General features: G+C 39.3%; 1 protein-coding gene across 2 annotated transcripts in view; it reads left to right on the plus strand.

The window, feature by feature from the left end:
* NKAIN3 (sodium/potassium transporting ATPase interacting 3) overlaps window positions 1-21,992 on the plus strand; it is a 523,650-nt gene that overhangs the window by 369,307 nt on the left and 132,351 nt on the right. For both annotated transcript variants that reach the window (XM_060287463.1, XM_060287464.1), the window contains exon 4: window positions 11,027-11,224. In XM_060287463.1, the coding sequence (XP_060143446.1) occupies window positions 11,027-11,224 (198 nt within the window). The remainder of the gene's footprint in view (window positions 1-11,026; window positions 11,225-21,992) is intronic.

Below are 21,992 nucleotides of genomic sequence, written 5' to 3' on the forward strand. Positions count from 1 at the left end.
AAAAAGGGCTTGTGGTTAAATAGAAGAACCTTTTCTTGTCACATCCTTGTGGAGTGAAAAACTGTACATATTTTACAAATAAGTAATTCCCTAGTACTTTAAGTCTGGGATCACACCTAAGGGACACCAGGCTAGTTGACTAAACTCTGAAAAATATGGTCAAACCAATTATTCTTTGATAAGTTTTTAGAAGACATTTTAAAGCATGTGGTTTAACTCATGCAGCATTTTTCCTCAATGTATTAAACCACTTTATCTGCATAAACACAATGTAATTTACATGAATATTATTCCTTTTAACATGTAGTTGAAAATATTCAATTTTGGCAAAACCATTTTTCAAAGTAGCCTAGCATAACACAGGTGCAAGGCAGTCAATTCTTTATTCCAGTGCCAATTCTCCTTCTTATTAGTTGCTGTCTAAAGCAAACTTATCATGTCTATTCTACATAAATTTGTTTTCTTCCCTTCCTATTTTTGTTTATATAGTACTTCCTCACCCTAAGATAAATATTCATGTTTTTCTTCTAATTCTTTTATGGTTTATATTTTATGTTTAACTCTTTAATACATTCAGAATTGACCATTTGATTTTAAAGTGTATGTATTTTTTTTACATTTTCTTTTTTTTTATTGAAGTAGAGTCGATTTACAATGTTGTGTTAGTTTCAGATGTGCAGCAAAGTGATTCAGTTATGCATACATATATACCTATTTTTTTCAGATTCTTTTCCCTTACAAGTTATTACAAAATATTGAGTATAGTTCTCTGTGCTATACAGTAGGTCCTTGTTGGTTATCTATTTTATATATAGTAGTGTGTATCATTTATTTTATTTAAGAACAAATAATTCCTTCAATGAACATTTATTACATACTCACTCTGTTTGGCACTGTGTTTACAAAAATGAATCCATGCCAGGTCTTGAGAAACATAAAATCAGAGGGTAAGGTAGGCCATAAAAAGATAAATTAAACTACAATGTGAAAAGGGTCAAAGAGCAGGAAGAAGACACAAAGCTTTGCCAATAGTGGTAGCTTCTCCACTGGCTAGGGCTTTGCTTCTTGGGGCAGGTAGGATGCTGAGTTCGTAGAGTACTCTCATTACAAAGCTGGACTCACATGAGCAGAAAAAAGCAGGTGTACTATTGAATATGAACTGGCTGTGTCCAAGTCTGGACAAAGACAATAGACAAATGTCATTAAGTAGACATTGCTGCTGCCACTCCCACCTCATAAGTCCAGAAAGATCAGAATATTATGATTGCCTTCCAATAAATATTAGGCATAGGACCGCCCTCGGAATTTTTGCAGTGCTGTGTTTAACCTGTGTATGACGTGGAAGCTTCGGTCAGAGAAGGCTTGTTGGGAATCTATCTTTCCTTCTCCTTTCCTGTATGAGTCGAGCCCCCTACAGTCTCCTGCACATTATTCTGCTTCTCCTAGTGGTGGGACAAGAAGCATGGGTGGCAGAGGGTAGAGTCGGGAGCATGGGTGCGGCAGAAAGATAAGGAGGATCTGCCATCACGTCCTTAAAAATCTAAGAACCATCAGAAGTAACTTGCATTCTAAAAATGGACCCTATTCTTGTCGCTAAAGTTCTTTAATTATGTTCATTGGCAGCTTTGCATTGACCACGAGCCTGGTTGCATTCTCTGGGGAACTAACATTTGACACTTTCATACATGTGAGAAGCTTTGAAAAGCTCTGGGATGACCAAGTCCTAAGAATCACTGTCCTACAATCAGCTGAGAGCTTGTCTAGTTTTTTTTTGTTTGTTTTGCGGTACAGGGGCCTCTCACTGTTGTGGCCTCTCCCGTTGCGGAGCACAGGCTCCGGACACGCAGGCTCAGCGGCCATGGCTCACAGACGCGGCATGTGGGATCTTCCCGGACCGGGGCACGAACCCGTGTCCCCTGCCTCGGCAGGCGGACTCTCAACCACTGCGCCACCAGGGAAGCCCCTCAAAGCATCATTCTTAAAGGAAAACTGTATCGGACTGTGTGAGTCACTTTCTACATAAATGGCTCTGAATTAAAGTAGTTCTAAATACCTTTGTTCTGCATTCACCAATATATTATAATTAATATAGATTGTATACTTTTAGATTACAAGGTGCTAATGAAGAAAATATGACATTTTTGCACTATGATGAATAAAGAACAATGACTATAAATAGCATTTCTGTTAAAGAGATGAGCAAGGAAAAACTGATGCATTCATTCTCAGAGAAGATCTTGTGACCTAATGAGATGTTTAACTTTATAATGATCTACATGTACAGTAGGACTATCTTATTTATAAGGAGGAAACCTACAGTGTTTGAAGTCTCCTTGGGCAGAGCATAGACAGGCATTGTTGCCACTTTAGACACTACAAACAGTGTAGCTACAGTAACTACCCAACATCCATTGAAGATGCCATCTGGTAAATTGCCCCACAGAAATAATCCCAGCTCATGGCCAGAGGGTTGTTTGGTGGCCAGCTGCAGAAATGTCAAAGGGAAGAGGTTTTCTACTTGGGATAATAGTGTGTGTATTCATCTAGGTACTTATGGAAAGTGTAGCTAAGTGTGCTTTTGGACAAGGTTGATATTTTAAGAGTAGTTGCTATCTGTAAGGACAACCAGAAATTAATATATCTCCCCATGACCTGCAAATTGAAAAGGATTCAAATATTCTTTGGAAAGCTTCAAATTCAGCTCTAAGGAAGAGCTAAAAGTGGTCTTTACTTCATTTAGGGGAATTTAAATTACTGGGATTAATCATTGCTAGTAAGAATTCACTTTATAATATGAATTAATTAATAGTTTGGAAGCACCCTGAACTCCTTAGGACACTAGGAAAGAAAACCCCATGACTCAGCCATGGGGTTAAAAAGAAATGACCTTAAATATCATTCCCCCCCTAAAGAATTAATAGTGATAAAATAAACAATGTCCTTTGTGGCCACTGGGCCTTATATACTTGTGGAATATCTGGTTAGTGACACTTAATCTTGTTTAGACGAAAGGCAGAGAGCTAATGCTGACATGAAGCATCTCTATACTTGGTGTGATTTCTTATCAGTCATATTAGGGGATCTGTGGAGACATGAAGAGAGACAGTACTCTCAAAATGAATATCGTGGGCAGATGAGGACTTTTATTCTCAGTTCAGCGCCTGCCCCACAGCAAAGTGAATAGCCCCCCGTCCCCCTGAACACGTGTGCACACATATACACACCGAGCTGCTACAATAGAAATCCAACTCTGCATTTGAGTCCTTGTCTCTGGAATTTCCAGATCCCAAGAGGCTCCCTCCTGCAAGCCTTCCAAGATGGTTACTCTGAAACTTGAGATTGGCGGTGAGAGATAAGAACCTGCCAGAGAGGTTTTTACCACATCCAAGTTTGCAATTAATCAGACCTCTTTCCAGCCTTCACGATTATTTGAGCAAAGGAAGCAACTGAGAAAAAACAGTGTTCTTTTGCAGAGGGTTTTGAACCACACCAGCAGCTACATACACAGATCAAAAATACCAGTATTATTCTATTTATCCGGCTACCTTTCAAAAAGGGAACAACTAAAAGGATCATATGACTTTTCCTTTTTTTTTTTTAAAGAAGCCTACCAGATTAAAACAAACATCTATTTTTCTCAAACAAGGAATTTTCCAACCAAAATTTTAAAATAAGCAAGGATTTTCTTTTCAGACAGTAAACTTGGCAAAAAACAGATTGAATAGAAACACTTCTGTTGTGCAAATGAAGTAAAATGTGTGCATACATGCACATGCAGCATGAATTCTGAATACAACAAACTATATAACACATTAGTAACAGGCATGAAACACAAAGGTAGCACCATTTTATGGTCTCAAAATCCCAATTAGCATAAAAGGCATAACATTGTAATCAAATAGTTATTGATTAACACAAAGACAGAGAAGCCAGATGTGTTGAGTGGGCTTGGTAATTAGCTAAGTAAACTACAGGTGTTTAAAATTCATAGATTACAGCAACATGTACACTTATTGTTAGAAAATCATCTGTAGGCAAATCTTAGTGTCGTCAGGTGCAGCAATTACATACCATAAATGTCAGTATCTGGGAATGTACATTATACTTTCACAAATAATATTTGAGGCATCACTGGCGTGAAATGGTTCTTTCCATTGCATTGAAATGTTGTTGCATTCTATGCACAAATGCTCAGCTCGGAAAAGCTGTTTCTGCAGGGACATACCTGGTTCTGCCCTATGGACCTGATGCACATCAAAAGTGGGGATGAATTAGGAGATTGGGATTGACCTATATGCACTAATATGTATAAAATAGATAGCTAATAAAAACTGCTTTATAAAAAAAATTCAAAAAATAAAACTTGTAACATGTTTTTTTAAGTGTAACTTACACGTAAAAAACATTTTAATTAAAAAGACACTACTGGGCTTTCCTGGTGGTGCAGTGGTTGAGAGTCTGCCTGCCGATGCAGGGGACACGGGTTCGTGCCCCGGTCCGGGAAGATCCCACATGCCGCGGAGCGGCTGGGCCCGTGAGCCATGGCCGCTGAGCCTGCGCGTCCGGAGCCTATGCTCCTCAACGGGAGAGGCCACGACAGTGAGAGGCCCGTGTACCGCAAAAAAAAAAAAAAAAAAAAAAAAGGCACTACTGTATATATACACAGTAATAAATTCAAACAATACAAAAGACTTAGAACAAAAAGTAAATCTCCTACCCCAAACCTTCAATGCCTCTCCCCCAGAGGAAGCCACTACTAAGTTTGTCCTTCTAGAAAAGTGCTGTGCATATGGATTTTTAAAAAGTGCACACATATGGATTTTTTTAAAAAAGCAAATCAGCATAAAACAAGACATGGCTAATGAATGGACAACTACAAAGTAAACACGGATAAGAGAAGGGGAGGTTGACATTTAAAAGAAAAACAAAAGTCTTCCTGCAAATTGCAGACTTTTGTAAATTTCTCAATGTATTTCCCCTACCCCCTTCAAGGTGGCCCTGCAGGAGGTGGGCTTCATTTATATCATTTCCTCTAATGGGACTAGTGATTTCTTTAAAGTCATTATTAGAAAACGGGGGGTGAGGGGGGGTGGGGGGTGTTCGTTTGGATCCTTCCACAGCATCCAATGGTTTTGGAAAGAAATTCAGCCTTTCACCATGGTTCTTTTCCTCCTTGTTTTGCACAGTGTCTCAGTTATTTTAATAAACACATGAGAAAGATGGCTGATTCTCTCCATACTTACCTTTCTTAAGAAATGCATTTGATAATACATTCCTACTCAAGAGTGGGACCACTAGGTCATAAGGCATACATTTATCTAGCGACAGTGGATATACAAAACTTTTTTCAAAGTGGCTGCACAAATTCACACTCCCACTAGCAATAATGGATGTTCAGTGACCTTCTGGGGTTTTTTTAGGTTTTCTCAATTCTTAATTGAGTTTGTGCCTCAAAAAATCCAGTAGCGGGCTTCCCTGGTGGCGCAGTGGTTGAGAGTCCACCTGCCCATGCAGGGGACACGGGTTCGTGCCCCGGTCCGGGAGGATCCCACATGTCGCGGAGCGGCTGGGCCCGTGAGCCATGGCCGCTGAGCCTGCGCGTCCGGAGCCTGTGCTCCGCAACGGGAGAGGCCACAGGGGTGAGAGGCCCGCGTACCAAAAAAAAAGAAAAAAAAAAAAAAAAGCCCTATCAATACCTAGTTGTAAGGATAAGAAACAAAATCAAAATGATCAATGGCTGCTCCTCACTCTGCAGACTGTTCTTTATATTCAACACCAGTGGCATGGGCCTAAATAATTATGATGTGCTATGGCTTGCAGGAAGAATTCTCTAAGAAAACAACAGTAGGGGGCTTCCCTGGCGGCACAGTGGTTAAGCATCCGCCTGCCAATGCATGGGACACGGGTTCGAGCCCTGGCCCAGGAAGATCCCACGTGCTGCGGAGCAACGAAGCCCGTGTGCCACAACTACTGAGCCTGAGCTCTAGAGCCCGCAAGCCACAACCACTGAGCCCACGTGCCACAACTACTGAAGCCTGCACGCCTAGAGCCTGTGCTCCGCAACAAGAGAAGCCACGACAATGAGAAGCCCTCACACTGCAATGAAGAGTAGCCCCCGCTCACCGCAACTAGAGAAAGACCGCGCACAGCAACGAAGACCCAAAACAGCCAAAAGTAGATAAATAAGTAAATTTATTAAAAAAAAAAAAAAGAAAGAAAGCAACAGTAACTGACAAACACTTTCAAATGGAAGCTTGAAAACCTTTTAAGCTTATCCCTAAGAGCTGCTTTTAATATAGGAAAATAACATATAATTATTGATATATCAGTAATTAAACTGATGCTAAGTCTTTGTATAATGGGCTCCAAACACGTAAACCTCGCTACCAAGCACTGTGTTTGTCCTTTATGATATAGATCTACAGTGCTCTCTGAAATGTTTGGTGCTTCAGTGAAAAGAAAATTATTAGAAATGTAAGACATTTGTTTTAATTTTTCTAATTCCTATTCTGAGATAAACAGTATTTCAAAAGAAATTTCAACTGACATGAATTTAATTATATAAATGTAAACCCAAAGCTAACTCTAAAATTGAGCAAAATCTATTTTCTTACATACTTGTGGACATCTCTTCAAAGTCACATTTTCACTTGCACATGGGCTGGCTTATGACAAAAGACAGTGAAAAGACAGAGTAGATAGCCATACAAAATTGGATTCAATGACCCTTCCAGCCACAACTAAGGAAAAAGGAAAAAAATGATTATTAGTAGTTGGGAGTCCATTTCTAGAAATAAAGAGGATTAGCTAAAATTAAATTAGATACATGCCAAAAAAAAGCAGATGATTAAAAGAACAAAGAAGAATAAGAGAAAGACTAGTTCTCTGATTAATGAAAAATTATATAGTGGTCTACTGTAATAGAAAGTGAGTATTGAATTTTTCAGGGTGTAAGCCGATTCCAATACTGTAGCTACACTTACTGGGAATAAAATGTGGGCAGGCATATCCACGTACACAGTTAATGAGCATTTCAAAGAATTCTGGAAATTCTTTTTTTTTTTTTTTTTTTACTCAAGTACTTGAAGAAAATGGGAACAAGTTTGAGATTCACACTAATGAGATGAAAGGGCTTTTAAACAGTATTTAGTTGAGTAGATATTCAGGGAAAAGCAGTGTTCTGGAATAATTTTAAGTCATAACTTTGCGAGTGTGAGTAGACGCACGGATTGACTCTTGTCCACCCCATGTTCTTACTACCTGGACTCCCAACTTCATGAAAAACACCGAATCCTCTCTTCTCAATCCCCTCAGTTCCTTGAAATGCAGTTTTTCACTCCCAATACTCTGCCGGCATTGCATTTTGTAAGGTCCCCATTGCCCACCACTCAGCAAATTCAGTGCTGCTTTTTTTTGTTGTTGTTGTTTGTTTGTTTTATTTTAGGAGGAGTTTTTGCCTCTGGCATTACCAACTTCCCTGAAATTCTTTCTCCTGTTGGCCTGGACATGCTCTGTCTCTCCAGGCTGTCCTCACACCTCCCAAACCCTTCATGTTTCTTCTCTCTCTCCTTGCTTTCTTCCTCCTTGTTTTACAAACTGTCCCTTGGTAATCACATACACTTGCATAAATACAAATACCGTTATCCATATCTCTTAAATTCTAAGGACAATGGCAAAGACATCAGTTGTCAATTTTCTTAACCATGGTGTGCTTAAATTCTCAGATAATATTCTAATTCCAAGAAATGGAAAAGAAATGACATTTGAGAGACTCAATTATTTTTAAGGTTACTTTGTTGACCTATGGTTTAGCACTAACCCGTGTGTTTGAAAACTACACGCTTTGATATGATAGCCAAAATGTCAACAAAATAAATGAACTTCTGCATTTATTTATTTACTTTTTCTTTATTAAAAGATCGTAGTTTTCTGAGTTGCATTTCCTTTGACGTGCCTGACATAGGAAATTGAGTTTATTATGTGTTAAGGTGTTTTTTAATGTTTGAAATCTAACTACTGAAGGAGATAGAAATCAGACACAAACTTGTGATAAAATTTTATACCAAATTTAAGAGGTCTAAACTTTAAGTATAATTTGATGCTATTGATTTTCTCATTCAAATTTTAATGCAGTCATTGCAAAGAATAGAACAGTTTATAAATACGTCACAGTGCCAACAAATCAAGTGAGAACTGCACTGAGAGAGTTCTGTGAGTGTAACAAATATGTGTCATTAGTTCATAAATTCACTTTTCTTTTATTTGGATAATATAAATGTCAGTCAAAGTCATACTGAAAGGAACTTACAGTCCTGCAATAGAAAAGGCCACTAGGTAAGAATGCGTAAAGAATAGAAATTGCTATGGATTTTGAGGTCCTACTAGTTTATCCTGAACCTAATGAATTCTATTAAAATTGGAAATAATCGTTTTTCTGTAGTGACCAAGACTAACTATAAGAGATTAAATCTGCTGGCCGGGAAAGGGAGCAGCATGCAGTTTGCCTGTAGGTAAATTGCTTTGTATGAAACTGAATTCACTTGCGAAAGCAATTATATTTTTCTATAATATTTTCCCTCTAGAGGGTAACTGCAAAGGGTACATGTAGCCAACCAACAACCAAAAAAAAAAAAAAATGATGTAAAATGTTTTATTATCCATAAAATTCTGTAACTGTGAAGGTAACTGAATGATATGTGCAGCAAACCATAACCAAGAAAAACAAACAAAAAAGATAGAAAATGTTTTATTATTGATCTAATCAGAGGCATACTTATAATGGTGCTTGAATTACTTGAGTTGAGGAGAAGCTAAAACTGTGAAATAACTGCCTACCAGCCTAAACTGGAATTGTTTCTTACCTTGCAGTGTGGGTACCACATACAGCAGGGAGTAACAGCAGGTGAGGGGCTCCCACGCTGGTTTTATTCAGTCCCAGACACCTCGAAGTTCAAGAACTTTCCGTTTCACACCGGCTTCCCCTAAGTTTTCAGAGTTCCCAATTTCTGGTACTTAGGAGTGTCCTATGCCACTGAGATGGGGACTTGTCCTCCGAGGGACACTGGGATGCACAGATGTGCGTTATTTGTGCTGCACCATCGGTGGGCGGCCCCTGGGCGGCTGAGCAAAAGCCACGTGTGGTGTCCACTCAACAGGTCCCCCTGGCACCAGTGACAACACACTCGCGTGGAGTGGGGGCTGGGAAATGGACCTGCTCCTGCGTCCTCGGCTCCCCTGCCGATCCACTGTCCCCGGTCCACGGCCTACAGTCCACAGGCGCCCTTGCCATCTCTCCATCATCACACCTCCTCCTTCCTGCTCCACACGGGCAGCTGTAATCTTTAGCTTATCTGGGGAGTCAAGAGTCTGGTTCTTCATCTATTCTTTTCAAACTATTGTTTATGACAAAAATGTTATAGCCTTAGTTCTTCATGGCTGACACTGCAAATACTAAGGGGCATCTCTTGAGAATTAAACACCTGCACTGGTGTTTCTCTTTAGAGCTCTGAAAGCCTATTTTGATATGTAAAAGTCAAGGATTGCCTTCTTTGTTCTTTTGCTCAGCTGTAGTGGCATTTTTCGGAAACAACTTGGGAGGAGGGATCTAGCTCCCTTCAGGGTATGAGGAATTGTAAGGGGTTGGGCAGGGGAACATAGTTGGTAATGGGATAACATCACGTCACAGCTAAAAGTACAGATTGCATAGGGTCAAGTCTGGATCTACCACTACATAGGCAGTTCATTTAATTTATTTATTAACGAAGTTGGGCAATTTATTTTGCCTTTCTTTCCTCACCTGTTTTAGTTTTGTTTTGTTGTTGTTGTTGTTGTTTTATGATCGTTATACAACAAATACTACAAACCTGGTGTCTTAAACAACAGAAATTTATATTCTCATAGCTTATTTTCAGACTTCGGGCCGAAGTCTGAAACTCAGTTTCACTGGGCTGAAATCAAGATGTTGGCAGGGCCGCACTCCTTCTGGAGTTTTAGGGAGAATCCTTTCTTGTCTCTTCCAGCTTTTGGTGGCAGCCAACATTCCTGGACTTGTGGCCACATCACTCCAAGCTCTGCCTCTGTGGTCACACTGTCCTTCTATTCCTCCTTGTGTCTGTCTACTCTCCCTCTGCCTCCCTCTTATAAGGAGACATGTGATTGTCTTTAGGGCCCATCAGATAATCCAGGATAATACCCCCATCTCATGACCCTTAATGCAATCACATCTGCAAAGTCCTTTTCTTGCCATATAAGGTAAAATCCACAGGTTCCAGGGAGTAGGACATAAATGTATTTTGGGGAGACCATTATTCAGCCTACTGTAAGTTAGGATGATGATAGTACGTGCAAGAACACATAGCGTGTGACAAGTGCTCAGAACAATGTCTATCAGGCAAAAAATCTCTCAATAGGGCTTCCCTGGTGGCACAGTGGTTGAGAGTCCGCCTGCCGGTGCAGGGGACGCGGGTTCGTGCCCCGGTCCTGGAGGATCCCACATGCCGCGGAGCGGCTGGGCCCGTGAGCCATGGCCGCTGAGCCTGCGCGTCCGGAGCCTGTGCTCCGCAACGGGAGAGGCCACAACAGTGAGAGGCCCGCGTACCGCAAAAAAAAAAAAAAAAAAAATCTCTCAATAAATGTTAGCATATGATGGTGATGCCAATGGCAATGGAGCAACAAGAAAATACAGAAGAAAATTTCAATATGGACAATATAATTTTTAAATAAACATAGGAACTTTTAAATAAACATGTCATCTCTGGAATTTTGATGTGTGCTAACCTTGAAATGTTATTATTCAAAGAATTATATCACCACATTGAATAACTATAACCGATGTGAAAAATGAGCTATTTCATTTAGCCATATGATATACATGTCGCCAATGTTAACTTTGTCTTTTGTCACTTTTTACTAGAAATTTAAACCATTTCAACAATTTCATTCATCCTGAATTCTTCCTAAAGTGAAAATCAAAGATGTGATGTGATATGATTGTCTCCTTTTGCTCTCTTGTCTCCTTATATCCTAGGATACAGATCTAATGACATTCAACATCTCTGTACACCGGTCGTGGTGGCGGGAACACGGGCCTGGCTGTGTCCGAAGAGTGCTGCCCCCGTCAGCCCACGGCATGATGGACGATTACACATATGTCTCCGTCACCGGCTGCATCGTCGACTTCCAGTACCTGGAGGTCATCCACAGTGCCGTCCAAATACTACTCTCTGTAAGTATCACGTTTGTCCGATCAGGACTCTCTTTAATGGCATTTTATATCTAAACTTTCTGTCCATACACCCCCACCGGTAGATAATGCCGTAGATAAGCACACAGAGAACATCCTTTAAACAATGGAAATAGCAGCGATGATGCTAACGGTAGTTATGCTTAATGGCAGGTGACATCTTTTTCCTCTTGGTATCCAGACACTTTGTTTTTAGAACCAGTTAGTTGCTGTAGTTTCTAACTTGAGATACAATCCCCACAGTTCAGTGGAATAGTACCACCATCCCCCAGAAGTGGTGCATTGCCCATTCACTACTGTGGGCTCTTCTCCTAATATACTTCTACTGCTGCAACTACTTCTAATGCATTCTTTTATTAAGTCATGTTAGTTCCAAAGAAAGAAGGATGAAAATACACCCGATGTCTTTCTCAATCTAATAAACCTCATATTTCAAATAATTATTTCTTAAGAAAACAAATTCCTCCAGAGAGTCCTACACATTTTAGTGCCTGAAATTGGTTGTGAGGATACAGTTCCATATAGAGAAACAGAGAGGCAGTGGTCTGATTGGACCACAGAAGGCTTATGTGCTAGGAATTCCTTAAAGACATTTTCTTTCCACCAGACTGTCCCAGCCACAGTTTGATCACGCTGTGGAGTGGAATTAATTTAAGATATATACCATCTTCAAGAATGCTGTTTCTTTGAGATCCGACAAGGACTTGGCATTTTGTTTGAGTCAATATGCAATAAAGCCGTTCTCACAACACTTTTCACATGAACCAACCATCTCAGTTCTTCTATCCAGCTGGTTAGAGTTAGAGTCAGAATGAGAAAGACAGGCTCAATAATAAATAAATAGATGACAGAAGTACGAGAGGTGTATGTCCATGAAGAATGTACCTTGGAATTATTTCCAGAAAGAACTTTAGGAGTCCCTGCTAACACTTACTGTATCTGTTATCTACTGCTGTGTAACAAACTGCTCCAAACTGTAATTACTTAAAACAGTATCAGTGTGTTGCTTAGAGTCCTGTGGCTCAGGAATTTGGGCAGGGCTCAGTTGGATTGCTCTGTTTCACATGGTACTAGCCAGGTCACTCACGTGAACCTTCCACCAGGAGCTCTGCTGTGGTTAGAATATTCTAGAAGTCCTCACTTATATGTCTGGTGCTGGCTGTTGACCCACATTCTCCTCCACGTGGCTTCTCTTTTTGAAGAAAACTTGACAGACTTTCTTGCAGCCAGGCTGCTGGGTTCCAAAAAGAGAAGCCCAACATGCAAGCATTTATCAAGCCTCTACTTGAGAGTAATGTCTACTGTTGTCCCATTGGCTACAGAAAGTCATGTGACCAAGCCAGTATCATTGTGGGAGGGGCCTCTAGAAAGGTGAGAGTATCAGGAGACATGGCTCATTTGGAGCCATCAATGTAGCAGTCTTACCTGCCTTTACATAATTTATTAACTATTGTTCTTTAACCTGCATATGTCAAGGTTTAAAATAGTGTTTTAGAGCATATTTGAATTATAATTTTCTAGAAAGACTAAAGACTAGAATAAAATACTTCAAAGATCTTTTAGTGTTCTAGTTCAATGAAAGGCAAATTCTACCCTAAATTCAAAGAGGTTGGACCACAATGCTAAGGAATTTTCTTTCAGAAATGTAGCAGGGAATCTGATTATTCTTGGTTTCTATATGCTGTCACTTGTCAATATATGTTTATCAACCTTTCCCTATTCTCTGTTCTTTCTTTACTCTCCTGGCAGTTACATATGAAATTGTGGCAAACTGTATATGTTTAAACCTCTGAATTTAAAAAAAAACATGGAGGCAAATTTTCTTTTAAAATGTTTCAGTCTATTTTAAGGTGAAATTGTCCTAGGTTCTAAAAGTTCTTATTAAATTTTGTAACACTGAAACATTTTTCTAGAATCCTTCATGTGTGAACAGATTCCCCTCCTTTAAAAAAAATGCATAGAAAATTGCCAACCCATTTTGTGGCATGATGGCATGATTTCCAAGTTTTTAGAATGCAGTAGAATGCTGTAGAATCAGAAAGTCATTTCTCCATAGTAACTCCAATTCAAATGAACAGCAAGGTGAAAGTATGATAAGAAGCTGAACTAACATTAAAAACCTACTTTAGAGAAAAGTACAAAATTAAGTGTATGTTGCCACCTATAAGTACTTGTCACTTATGAATTAATTCCTCAGCACATTTGTTTAGTGAACGTTCAGAGCTGTCCACCTGCATACAGAGTCCTCATTATCTTGTTCAGCCTTCCAGCAGTAAAAATATAAGTTGCTGATCTCTGACTTTTTTTGTATAATATACCTGCCAGACAGGATTTTCAATATTTTTTCTTTTTATGTTAAAATGAAATATATCCTGACTTTGTTTCACAACGATCAAATTATGTATTATTGTTGTGGTTGATTGCATATAATTTTCTTTTATTTTCCACTTATTTCATACGAATATGTCTACAATGATTAGAACTGTGATTTTTTAAAATCTGATGATATGGGAATACTTCCTGTATCTCAGCGTGTGCTGAGATGCTTAGCATGTGCTGAGATGTCTTATTAGTGGAAAAAGTAACAGTTGCAAGATTTAACAGCCCCTGCATGGGCAACAACGAAGCAAACAGGCGAAGGGCTTTGAGATGAGGCAGAGTCCCAGAGGCCCTGCTGCTCCAGGGGTTACCCCTATAATTGCTGAAGGCCCAGGAATATCTAGAAGGACACAGGGAGGGGCCGGCAAGGGCGGCCAGGATGCTGGAGACGGGTTTCAGGGCAGCAGTTCTCTGGCAAGTTGAGAGGGAAGTGTTTGAGTGACTTACCCGCGGATACAGCTCTGATGGTGGACACCACCTGTATGATTGTCCCGCCTAACAGCAGGGCTTGGAACTGGAAGAAACGAAATCCCAGTCATAAGCATTCAACAGGAAATGTGTACAAGCTTGATGGAAACAGACAAAAACAGCAGAGCTCAGAAAGAAGGGATAGGGTCCCACACAGGCTCTGAGAGCATCCGCACCCCACTCAGTTCTCCCCGAGGCCTCCTGCCAATTGTGAGCGAAACCAAGTTGAAGATCAAGTGGAATCCCAGGAAAGGCTGTGGGAGTTTGAGGGGAGGGGCACGTTTCATTTAGGAGGGGATGATGCCAACATCTTCAAAGGCAGCAGCCGGGATCAAGGCTGCGGGATCTCCACCTCACCTGAAGCATGGCCAGTTATCTGAGTATCAGTCTCCCCGCCCCAGCTCTGCCCCGCCCAGTGTCACGCCTGCACTTTGCTCCTGGAGACATGATGCGGAAGTGCAGATGTGATTACTCACTTTCCTTCTGATCACCCTTCGGTGATTCCCGTCACCTTGGAGATGAAATCAGAATTTGCACCTTGTCAGCTGAGGCCCTCATGACCTGCCCCTGCCTGATTCCCACGCTGGTCTCCTGACCCTCCCGGACAGGAGCCCAGCTGCCACCCATGCAGAGTGTGACCTGTTGGCAGGCGAGCCTGCAGCCCGGCCTGCAGCACTCTGCTGGGAATGGGTCCTCCCCCACCAACTCTTCATCCACCGGCCACGGTCCACAAGTAGATATCTTTCCTCCAAAAGTTCCAGGATATGTTAGTTTAGTTTTTTTAAATAGACAATACATTCACTTAATTCAGAAACATAAAAATGTGTACGGTGAAAATCCTCCCTCCTTCCCTTGTGTCCCCATTTGCCTGGGGCCCCCATCTCTGCTCCGCATCGGGCAACCCACCCCGTTTTGTCTTGTTTGTTTGTTTAGTGTCATGCGTATGACTCCAAAGTGTCTTTAGGCAAATATAAGAAAATGTGACTGTATTCTTATCTGCACCTCACAAAAAACAGCATATGATATGCATTCTTCTGAGACTTTCCTTTTTTTTACTTATTATATATTTTGGAGCTGTTTCCATATCAGCGCATCAGTGTTTCATTGTTTATTTTAATGGTCCCCTATTGATTGACATTTGGATTGTTAACTCACCTAAATATAATGATTTTGGATATATATAAGATACAATATATCTAACATGATATATAATATATAGTATAATACAATGTCAATTGTATATTATAGTTATGTATTTTATAATTTATGACACACATGTTATACTAAATAACTGTGCATGTGTCACTGAGAGCATTTCGTAGACCTGTACATCTCATGCACCCTCAGGCTCTACCAGATGGCCTGCCATGTGCACACTGTTTTAGAGTCATTGAGTCTCTGGTCTGTCTACCTTCCAGAAAGAAAGTTCATTGAAGGCTGGTATAGTGTCCTTTTTTCCCCTGTTAAATTCCGTGGTCCCAGTCACTAGCAGAGTGATGGCACTAAATATTTAGTGAATGAATAAATGACGAATGAACACTTCCAACGTCTGAAGTGGGTAAACACAACAGGAAGAATCCATTGATCAAACACTGGCAGGGGTGAATGCACAGACAAAATGCTGGAGCCAGAGGGAAGATTCCCTTCATCTGGCAAAGGAAGGGGATGTAGGCAAAATATTCTGCAGTGCTTGGCACGAAGCACTCAATAGCTCTGTGTTGCTAACGGTGCTGTTGTTACTACAACTGCTCTTTGCCTGTCCCTGCCCTACCCGGGCTGGTCCTTCTTCAAAAACTAGAGGGATACATCCTGGCAATGCTCTATGTATTGAAACCTTAGTTCATTAATCCCGTATCTGACACCTGTTTCCTGCATGAAAAATGTCATTCCTATGATCTTCATGGGACATGAAATCATACATTTCTATTCTGAGGACTGAACTTTATTTAATATGTATCTATTTTCCTCATTCTGGTTTCCTAGAGTTCTTTCCAACCTATGCCTCTCAAGAGCATTTGGCTAACTGAATGTGTTTCAGATTTTTGTGGAAAGTCTCAGAGTCACTACAGTGAAACAAGGTTTGAAGTAACCAGTTAAAGACCAGTTGGAAGCTCCTGAGCGCTCTGATCATAATCCCTTGTTCACCCTGTATCCGTAATACCTAGGGCTGTACCCAGCTCAGAGTAAGCCACTCACTCAGAGTTGTTCAGTAAATTGTTGTATAAATTCTCTGCATTTTAGTTTTACAGTCCACAGAATGCATGATTTTTAAACGTTGTACATAATTTAATGTGGCTGTGTCTTGATTTTGTTTCATACCATTTGGTAAAGAGAACCTAAACAGAAAATAGGCATGAAAATTATTTCTGATGCAGGTGTTTGGATTGGTGAGGGTACCCAGGTGCAGGGAAAAGGAAAGTCAGTCTGGTCCGAGACCATAACTCTACCTTCGAATTTGTTCTTCCGCATCCATGTGTGCTTTATTTTGAGAGTTTAGCTTATCTTTGTTGCTTTGCTCCCATTAAGGAGAGTATCAAAACAGTTTGCGGTGAAAATTTAAAATTATGTCCACTTAAATTCCAAGCACTGTACTGTACATATTTTCAGATCACTTTGGATTCTCACTCTGGAAATGTACCACCACAGATTTAACGAGGAAACATATACAGTATATGAAATTAAATACTACAGCCCAAAACACAGCATTTCCTTTTTCTACGAGAGAATATGGATAAAATATTTCTGGTTGCAAAAATCTCCATTATCCTTTAATCTCATTCTGCCATACTATACTTTACACATTTAATTACCAAAAATCTGAACATGAAATCTTACAAATCTAAAATAAAACAAGTGGCTAAAAGTCATATTTGCGTCACATATGACAGACAAAGGGTCATTATCCATAGACCTGATGAAGTCTTTTAAATGAATAATAACATACACATTTAATAATTAAGTCTATGAAGAATATGAATAAATGTAATCACATGAGAGAAAATCCAAATTATAAAGGTCTAAAATATGATTATTCTTGATAATAACTTGATACATGCAAATTAATTTGAAAAATTATTTCACTAACTTAGCAAATTTTTAAAATAATAACATATAGCATTAATAATAAATTGTTACTTGCTTATTGGAAAAAGCATTCTTTACTGCAAGGACCATTAAATGTCCCTACCTTTTGGCCCTGTAACCTCACTCAATGAAGTTTCTCCCAAGGAAATGATTCAACAGAAACAAAGAGCTACCTGCACTATGGTTTTTTTTTTTACTGTTATTTATGATAGCAAACCTAGCTAGCTATGTCTAAACATATACTATTAAAGACATAGTACAGCAATTTACAATGTACTAACATGATAATTAGGTAGTAACAATCATTATGTTAATTTTAAACACCATATATAAGACATGGAAAGGTATTTATGATTTAAATAATCAGTCAAGGAGGAGAGGTAAGATGCAAAAAAAGATGTAGCATTAAGTGTGTGTTTTCCCCAAAGATGGTTTTACATATGTGTCACATTTTCATTAATAATTCATGTGTTTCATCATCGCATGATTTGTGTAGAAGAGTAGAAGAGGTGTTATGATCGTTTTTCTTAGATTATGAAACATTTGCAAATCTCATAATTTTTTATTTAATTATTTGGAGGCACTCTTAAATCTTCGTTATTACTAGATATTCCATTTCAGTGGACTGCCCAGTTCTGAGGTCAATAGGTCAGTAATAATGAATATGCAACTTAAGGCCTTTTTTCATTTTCAGGATTCATTATTTGTGGGTAAACAGACACATATACTCACGTTAACTATTAAACAAGATATGTGTATTTTAAAGGAACTCATTTTTATAACTAGTAGACAAATTCTAATCTCTAAACCTTTAAAACTCACCTTCTCTACATCACTTGAGACTCACCTTATCTACAACTCTTTGGGGCTAATTTTACATATATATAGTCTTGAACGCTCACTGTCAAGGTATTTTCATTCATATCTGATAGGTGACAAAGTCTCATTCTTCAATGTCTTTGGAGGCTGTCACCATGGTCAGAGCTGGGCATCAGAGTGCCCTGAGAAGTGGTTTTCTGTCATGCCTGTGTTCTTTGCATTGCATCCATCTGGTCCCATCATCAGCATTCATCCCTGTTTTCTGTCTTTCATATCAGACATCTTCAGCTTAAAGATAAATTAAAACTCAATAGAGAAGGGTGAACAGTAATATTAGACCACAAGGTATCCCACGGAATCTTTATCCTCAAAAGACTGTGTGAATATCTATTCCATCTGCTTAGAGTAAATAGCACGGTCACAGGAGCGGATAATACTATTGCTAATTCATAACATACACTCACACAGTGTAAGAATGCAAGTCAAGAAGTAAGCTTATGAAATAAGTTCCAATTGCTATCAATTGTACCCCTCCAAAAATGAAAATATAATTAAAAGTGGGTTTCTTTTAGGTCTTATTTCTGAGTTAACATTTCCTTTATTTAACAAACTGTTAGTATGTGCTTGGAGCTGCTCTGAGTGCTTTGCAAATATGAACTCATTTAATGCTCAAAATAACCCAACAAGTAGGTATTATTTTATTCATTTTCAAATGTGAAACTAAGACACACAAAGAGGTTCACTAATTTGCCCAAAGTCACATAGCCTGCGAGTGAGTGAAGCTGGAGCTGACACCCAGGCATGTGGTCTCCAGGGTGCCTGGTCTTGACCACTTCATTGACCGTCCTCATGACATTGGAAAGAGAACCTCCAATTTCCTTCCTGCCCTTAGCTGAGATTACCGGTAACCTCTCTCAGGGCTGAAGGCGGGGAATCTCCTGCTGTGTTGATGGGTTTTACATGGCAGTTTTTAAAGTAATAGAGAGCAATTAATAATTATCTGATAGCTAAAAGATTTGTGGAATGAACAGTTCAAAATGTTTTATTTCACGCTGGAAAACATCTCCTAACCACCTTTTGGTTGTTAAAAAAAAAAAAAAAGGAGGATTTCAACACTTATAAAATGCTAAGTATATCAGACTCTTTTATCTTTTTTTTTAGACTCTTTTATCTTGCTTGCTTGCTGGGGCATTCTAGGTGCTAGTTAAGAGGAAGGAAATCATCGTCAACCTCTCCTGCCCTAAATTCTTCCCCCATTCATCCTGTCTCAAATAATCCATTTTTGTAGGAAATGGATGATTTCTGCTCGCATCAAATTTGGGGCAATTTCTGAGCACTACCAAGAAGGATAGAGTATTTAGATCAGTTACTCCTCTGCACAAACTCTGGTCTCCCTATTCAATTCCAGCCTCGGAAAATGAATCATCGGTTTTTATCTAAAGTTCTGTAAAGGAATCATTTATTGGACCATCAAAATACTGAATAGAGTTTGTGATTGTCGAGGAAGTACTGCCGTGCCAACGATACTAGAAAGGGTTTGGCAGACACCTTTATGTTCAGGAACCAGAGTATATCTGGTTAATAAAATTGTTTGGGTTATGGGGCTTCCCTAGTGGCGCAGTGGTTTAGAGTCCGCCTGCCGATGCAGGGAACACGGGTTCGTGCCCCGGTCCGGGAAGATCCCACATGCCGCGGAGCGGCTGGGCCCGTGAGCCATGGCCTCGGAGCCTGTGCTCCGCAGTGGGAGAGGCCACAACAGTGAGAGGCCTACGTACCACAAAAAAAAAAAAAAAAAAAAAATTGTTTGGGTTTGAAAGTGTCTGTTTGGTGAACTGTGATTTTAAGTCATTTCTTTCTCAGTATTCATGTCTATGCAGTTTATGTTCTCTTTCTTTGAAATGTGCATACATTTTTGAAGGCTTTATTGAAATACAATTCACATACCATGCAATTCACCCATTTAAAGCATACAATTCAGTAGTTTTCAGTATATTCACAGATCTGTGCAACCATCACCATAGTCAATTTTAGAAGATATTCATCACCTGAAAAAAAACCTCCACCCTTTGACTATCACTACCTATCCCAACCCTAAGCAACAACTAATCTACTTTCTATCTCTTTAGGTGTGCCTATTCTAGACATTCCATATAAATGAAATCATATAATATGTGGGTTTTTTTGTTGTCTGGCTTCTTTTATTTAGCATGTTTTCAAGGTTCATCCATGTAGCATGTATCAGAATTTCATTTCTTTTTATGGCTGAAAAATATTCTATCATATAGTTACTTTTAATACTTCTATCTGTTATAGATACATGTACAATATTTAGCAAAAATTTCAGATTTACAATTCATATGTAGAAGGCCCTCACCTGCCCACTGATAAAACCCTAAGTGGAACTTAGGCAATTCACCATCTATTTTGTCTACATATATATCCTTGTTTTGGAAACATCTGGGTTTCAGATAGCAATTCTCAGCGCTTAGATGTTTGGTCTTACATAAATCTAACACAGCACTAATGTTGTCTATCACTTGTACACGGCGTCTATGGGTTTGAGCAACTTAAAACACACAAACATTTAAAATTCGTATCCTCTTATACCATAACATTCTCCTTAATAGTATGTATATGACTGGATTTTATTCTGTATATTAATCAGTCATCACAGACATATATGTTTCCAACCACAGATTTTCAAATGATCATGATTATCCCAGACATGTTTGCAGGTCTTCATAAATAATTACTGCTCTACTAGTTTCAAATAATCTGCCAAACATTGATTATTAAATGCAAAAGTGAGTTATGACATTTGGTAGACTTAAATATGATTTTATCAGAGAAACATAAAGCTTCATTAGAAATCATATCTAGCACAAAACCATTAATACAGGAAATCTGAGTTATGTTTCATAATTAATCAAGGCAAACATTGTGACTGTAGGCCTATCGGGAAATTAGAAACCAGAAAGGTAATTTTAGTAATGCTTTACTTAGGGTAGTTTAATGTCATTCAGATGTTGGCAGAGGTTTCCTCTTTAGCCCTAGGTAGGAATAATTATTGGGTTGAAAAAAAGCAGTTTCCATAATAACAAAAGTTAATTCAAAAACATTTACCCTTTTCCTTTAGAAGATCAAATTGCATATAAATTCGATAAAGAAAATCTTATGTCACTTTTTGTATTCTTTCTAAATGAAAACAGGCAGTGTATCGTTCATTCAAAAAAACATACCCAGGAAGCCCCTACATTATACAAAGCACTGTGCTAGGAGCTTTGGGCACGAGAGGAGGGATCTGAATTTCAAGGACATCCGAAATGAGTTACTGGTGGGCTTACAGCAGCTTTCATTCATGCCACCACAGGGAGAATTAAGAATTCTGAAAATTAATTACCTCGAGATACATAAAAACAAAATATTCAAGCATATCACAAAGTGCAAAAATGGAGACATTCAGGAAAGAAAAAAAAAAAGCAGTAGGTCAGTTGTCCTAATGAGAAGGTAGAGAAACTCCTTCTGGAGTTCACAATCCCAGGAAACAGAGCTGCCTTGGCCAAAGAGAGGTCCAGACATGCAGGGGTTTTGATTGATTCTTATTACAACTGGTCAAAGGCAAGTTCAGAAGAAACCAAGGTTCAGAGTTCCCATGGCTGCAGCTGAATCCTACAACAGAGAGAACCTTGGGCGACTTCTCACATGTGTTCCAGACAGAAGGAACAGCGTTAAGCAGGGAAATAAAATAAGAAGCCAGGGGAGCGGTGGGTAATTCACTTTGACTTGAGAAAAGAGGATGTGCATGGATGCAGTGGCTTAAGTTGGAAAGAAACTTTGGGGTGAGGAATTTGAATGCCAAGTTAAGGCTTTGGGACTTTACCCTAAGTGAAATCAAGCTATTTTGGGTTTATAGGCAGGTCACGACTTACACACAACTCTGAACTAGGGAGGCTATTCTGATAGTCGTGTGTAGGATGGATCACATCCGCAGAAACACATA

The sequence above is a fragment of the Globicephala melas genome, chromosome 17 (genome assembly GCF_963455315.2).
Source record: "Globicephala melas chromosome 17, mGloMel1.2, whole genome shotgun sequence".
In the NCBI taxonomy this organism is placed as follows: domain Eukaryota; kingdom Metazoa; phylum Chordata; class Mammalia; order Artiodactyla; family Delphinidae; genus Globicephala; species Globicephala melas.